The sequence below is a fragment of the Schistocerca serialis genome, chromosome 8, assembly GCF_023864345.2.
Source record: "Schistocerca serialis cubense isolate TAMUIC-IGC-003099 chromosome 8, iqSchSeri2.2, whole genome shotgun sequence".
Taxonomy (NCBI): domain Eukaryota; kingdom Metazoa; phylum Arthropoda; class Insecta; order Orthoptera; family Acrididae; genus Schistocerca; species Schistocerca serialis.
Window position 1 is genome coordinate 179,930,280 of NC_064645.1, and position 6,012 is coordinate 179,936,291.

The 6,012-nt window shown below is 40.5% G+C and overlaps 1 protein-coding gene across 1 annotated transcript in view; it reads left to right on the forward strand.

The window, feature by feature from the left end:
- LOC126416910 (aminoacylase-1-like) overlaps positions 1–4,271 on the forward strand; it is a 67,081-nt gene extending 62,810 nt beyond the window's left edge. Inside the window, exon 8 of the mRNA XM_050084792.1 lies at positions 3,765–4,271. Coding sequence (XP_049940749.1) covers positions 3,765–3,911 — 147 coding nt within the window. The 3' untranslated portion in view covers positions 3,912–4,271. The remainder of the gene's footprint in view (positions 1–3,764) is intronic.
- Positions 4,272–6,012: the final 1,741 nt, after the last annotated feature.

Consider the following 6,012-nt stretch of genomic DNA (forward strand, 5'->3'; position numbering starts at 1 on the left):
TGCCTACCATGCCACTAGATGACGATGTTCCAATCATGACCATATCATTTTCGTAGCAATGATAATGCAGTTTACCACTCAGTTTTGCTCCATGACTCATTTATTTGACTTCAAGGATATCTATGGAAGCGCTAAACAGTTGTGAAATGATTCTGCCTTTTTTTTCACCCGTACATGTTTCGTGATACTTCACCATTATCAACATATATCCTATTACGTGAGAAATTTAGGCCCATGGAATAATATGATAACACTGATTATTCTCACTAAGAACATAATATAAGAGAAGGGGAACCATATTTTGTGCAACGTACGACAGCAACATCTCTTCTTTATGGATTTTTTCAGGATTCCAATACAATACTTTACTCCCCAATCTTTTGGCTACAACACCCTATTTTTCCACACAATCTCCATTCAATGCGATGGACTTACGCGACCATACTGTGGTTGCCTGTATGCCTGCATAGCACCGTTCTACTAATCGACGGTGGAGCCAACGCCTTGCTACATCAATAAACTCCCCATCAACCTCGTATCGCGCAAGCAGTTCCGCTGAGATGGTGCTTCGTTCCTCTTTATGATCTTCAGTTATGGGGCTAAGAGTCCAACGGGCACACACCTTTAAGTATCCCAACTTGCGGACAAGTGAGTCAGCATCACCAACAGAGATGTCAAGTGAAGCAACGTGATGTTTAATCGTGTTCTGTAGATCACCTCGAATGAGAGTGTCCTCGCATTCCAACATTGCAGCAGTCACAGTTATTTACGGACGTTCGGCATGCAAGAGATCGAAAAGGTTTGTGCGACCTCATTGCAATGAAGACAGACCTCTCGTCCAACGACTCAGCTTGCTTTTGCTCACTGCCAGGTCTCCGCAGACATTCTACAAGCGCCTATGAATACCTGCGATGTTCTGTTTTTCCATCAAAAGAAACCCAATGAGAGCGCTCTGCTTAGAGCGCACCTTCATTACGGACGCCATTCTGGATGCTATGTACAGTGCCGCCAACCATCGGAGCTTCATGAAACTACAGGCGCTGAAGTGCGAATATTCCACAATGTCCCACAACAAATTCCGCATGTTTTCAATCGAAATTATCCGAGAAAACAAATTTGTTGCACTACGTATCGAACGTAACTCGTACTAATACTGGGCATAAGACAGGAACTTCACTGAATTTCATGAAGTACTGAGAAGCTCAGTTTACAGGATATGTGTACATGATAACCGTTAACATTAATGAACACATCATTTTATTGCTACTCATGCAACTACACTTGAAAATATCTTTTAGAATGAGTTGTCCAGGAGAGAGGATTTTGAATTAGATTTAAAACTTGCGTCGCCACCTGTCAGACATTTTAAGTTGTTGGACAAATGATCAAAAAGTTTTGTTGCTGCATAGTGAACTCCTCTCTGAGCCACTGATAGCTTTAACAGTGATAAATGAGATCCATTTTCGCCTCAAGTGTTATAGGTATGTACATCACTGTTCTTCTGAAATTATGAGGAATTATTTGTGATGAATTTCATTAGGCGAAATATGTATTGCGGCATCACATGACATCTGTGAGTGAATGACACATATTATTCTTACTGCTCGCCTTTGTGCAGTCAATACTTTCTTTCTGTTTGATAAGTTACCAAAAAAAGTGTTCTGTGCGAGATTATTGTGTGGAAATGTACAAAACATGTCGGAAGTTACATACGTTTGTTTCGAAGATTAGCAGTCATATGACGAGTAAAAGTAAATGAACTTAACTGTTTGAGAAGCTCAGTAATATGCTTCTTCCAGCTCAAATTTTCATCAATATGTACTCTCAAAAATTTGGAGCATTCTACCATAGTTACTGACTCCTGCACATGTGCTGCATCAACTGGTGTGATTCTCTTTATTACACAGAACTGAACGTAGTGTGTTGTTTTCATAATTTAGGCAGAATCCAATTTGAGACAACCATGTAATAATACTTTGGCAAATATCATTTACTAACTCTTCTGTTGCTTTCTCTCTAATGGGATTATAAGACTACTATCATCTGCAAAAACTACCAGTTTCGCTTGTTGAATGTTAAATGGAAGGTCACATATATAATTAATAGCAGTGGACCCAAAATTGAATCTTGTGGAACTCCTGTTGTAATTTTTTTTTACCCCAGTCACTAAAGTTTTCTAATTTTACGACACTGTCTTAATTATTGAGAACAATTATTTGTATTCTGTTTGTCGAGTATGATTCAAATCATCTGTTTGTAAAGACATCAGTTTCGTAAAACGTGAGTTTTTCTAAGAGAGCATCACGATCTGTACGCTCGAAGGCCTTCGAGACATAATAAAAAATACCAACTGGTGATATAGTCTTATTTAAGGCTTGCACTATCTGATGAGTGAATGTACTGCTTAAATAGAATTACCAGCTAAGCATACTTTCTGGAATCCAAACTTTGGTGTACTACTTAAATTGTTCCCACTTAAGTGAGCAACTATTCTCGAAAACATTATTTTTTTCTAACAACTTGAAGAAAGAAGTCAGTAAAGTAATAGGATGATAACTGTTTAAGTCTGTCTTCTCATTTTTCTTCTGAAGTGGTTTAATAATTGCAGATTTTAACCTGGCTGGAAAAATTCCCTGTGCCATTCATGCACTGCTCTCATCACTAATGACATTGCTTACTAAGTTGGACAAACTTTTGTAAATTTTGTTTGAAATTCCTCCTGCCTCACAAAAGCTTTCGTTTTCAGAAATTTTACGATTATATTAATTTTAGTGGAGGATGATGATGCTACTTCTAGTTGCTTAAAGTTTTGTTGCATGACCATTCTAATATATTCTCTTGCATCTTCAACTGATCCATTCAATACTATATTTGGTACTATGTTTCGAAAGTGTTTGTTAAAAGTTCTTCCAGCTTGTGAATCATCAGTTATGACATTGCCATTTAGTTTAAGTATTATGGAATTTTGTACGCTGACTGACTGTCCTGTCTCTCTCTTTTGACGATTATCCATGGCTTAAATGTCTTTCTTTAATTGATCACTTAGATAATTTAGCAATTGGGTGCACATTAATTGTTTCGGCCTGAGCACTGTGCGTAAAAATGCTATCTGTCAATGTCCCACTATTGTGCTGCAAACGAGTGGAAAATTGACTACTGAAATTATATTAGAACACTCAAATAATAATTCTACTTAATTTTTCCTGTCAGTATATTTTAAGAAATTTACATTGAAACCACCACAAACTAGTAACCGTTTCTTCCTCTCTGACAGGTAGCTCAGTAATGCATCTACATTTCTCATACAGAGCTGAAAGTTTTCTATAGGGGATCTGTAGACAGTTGCAATTATTAGAGAAGTATTGTGCACTAACAAGTCACAAGCACATGCTTCTAGGTTCTGATCAACACAAAAACTTTGTGTTTTCATTTTGCGTCCAACTTTTACATGTGTTGCAATTCCTCCGTTCCCAGTGTTAGCACGTCTGTAATCCCTGACATTTAACTTATCTCTCCGTGTGGTTACATGGTGTTCAGCGGCACAGGACAGCTATCCCTTCTGAAATTTCCGCATTTTCTAGGCATACAATAAGTTAGTCTGTCTTGTTTGTCAACTCCCTAACATACTGATGAAAGAAATTGATTTTATTTTCCTGGAAACTGCTACATGGTCTTGTAGTGCTCTAATTTCTTTGGCCACATTAGATATTTTTTTAAATAGATCAGAAACTGAATCATGTGCTGCAGCCCTCTTTGTGTTACAGGCTGGAATTCCTGCGCTGGGATTCATGCCGATAAACAACACTCCACTACTTCCGCACGGGATAGACGAGTACATTACAGCGGCCTCCCTGCTGCGTGGCATCGACATCTTCCAGGGTGTGCTCCAGGAGGTCGCCAACGTCCTGTAGAGGTCTCCAGGGGCAGACACTTACCCACTTAGCTGGGCACCGCTCGTGGTTGAAACCACCAACCCTTCTGTACCCATATTCGATTAAGACATTATGGGCAACATTCACACTATACACAGCATTTAATTTCACAAAGTAACAGCCAAAAACTTTAGGACTTCTTCGAAGTCACCAAGCACAGACATCACATTTCACAGAAGAGCTTTTGTAAGGTTCGCCTATGACAAACCACAAATAAACGTTGGAATACACAGTATATAACTGAAGACACACCTCTGGTGTGGAAAATAGAAACTGTTCAGAGAACAAAAATACCTTGTTCTTTTACTGGGGTGAAATAAATCAACTTTATGTGTATTATGTGGTTGAGTTTCTATGCTCCTTTAAGCTGTTTTTCAGAAGAAGTGCAGATGACTTCTGATATATACTGAAAAAAAAAAAATCGCAACACCAGAAACGAGTTGTGCAGCAATCGAAAGTTGGTATTCATGACTCGATATCTGAAAGATGATATCTGTTCAAATTTCAAGCCAATCGCACAAGACACTAAGAGGATGGAAATCAGGTTTACTTTAAATGCATGCTGCAACGGTCATTACTTTTGAAACAGGACGTGGTGAATTGATGTTAGTCAAGAATGCCTTTATGGGAACAAGGATTAGTTGGTTGGTTGTTGGAGTTAAAAGGACGTAACATCGAGGACATCAGTTCCTTCATTTTATGTGTATCGAACCACAAATAACCTTCAGAAGGAGGATACAAAAAGCAAAACCTGAGAAAGCAAGTGCTGGGAAAGGAAATCCTGGGAAACTCGATTGTAAGGAAGATACAGTAAGACAGACAAAAAAATCAAGCAGAAGTAGGAGGGGAGTGAGAGGAATAAGTTGGAGAGCCGCTCTGCCAGAATACAGTTGGAAATCCCTGGAGCAATGTTTGCTGTGGGTGACGCAACCTTTGCATCACACCAGCACCATCTCACTGTCTGTTACACGAAGGAAACAAACAACACAGACAAGATAATGAAAGTTTACGAAAGATAAAACATTAAAAATGGCAAACTAAAGAGAACAAGGAGAATAAAAAGGTGGGAAGCAGAGGGGCCAGGCCAGACAGCCGAGCAAGGGCCAACATGGGAGCCCTGGCCACAGAAAGCGAGCAGTGACCTCCAAACCGTCATGCGATCAATGAAGCAAAATTGTCCCATCTCGCAGAGGCAAGTCGAAATCGCGCTCACGGGTGGAATACAAAACCAGGTCAGCGCCTTTGGCACCGTCCGCTAGCGTCAGAGGCAGCGTGTCAAGAAGTTTAAGATATTGCCACAAAGCAGCAAAATTTGGACAGTGTAGTGGTATGTGGGCCACCAACAGGTGGCTACAACATCGATACTAAGGTGCTTCTTATGTCTGAGAATATGTCCTCGGATTAGCCAAGTGTGGCCAATGCTTAGCCATCGAAGGACAGTGGATTTCCAGTGAGATGTGTAAAAGAGAAGACTGCCACATGGTGTGGTCTTCTTCATTGCCCTTAGTTTGTCTGGGGACTCCTGGGCGAACCATTCTGATTTCCATACCTCCAACGATTGATGGTGTAGAGTCAACCGAAGGTCCAGTTCTGGGACCCTCATTTCCGAAAGTAGCATCTTGGTAGCCAACTTGGCCAAGTGGTTGGAATTTTCATTCCCTGAGATCCCAACATGTCCAGGGGTCCAAACAAAGACGACTGGCCGTCCCGCTTGATGGAGGTCCTAAAGAATATAGTGGATAGCTGGGACTAATAGGTGAGGAAGGCAGCACTGCTCTACAGCCTGAAGCTGCTCAGGTAGTCGCCACAGATTAGAAGCATCTTGCAGGTGCACGAACGAGTCTGGATAAGGGCTTGTTTGATGATCACCAATTTAGCAGTGAAGCCACAGCATACCTTCGGCAAGGAGTGTAATTTCCTACACTTTGCATGTGTGTATGCAAAGCTGTTTCATTCATGGACAGTTGAACTGTCAGCGTATGCCACTTATGAAACTGGAAATGCATCGAAAACAGCCAGAAGTACGTGGCAAAACACGATGGGATCAACGGAATCTTTCAGTCCAAAGGATAGATTGGGG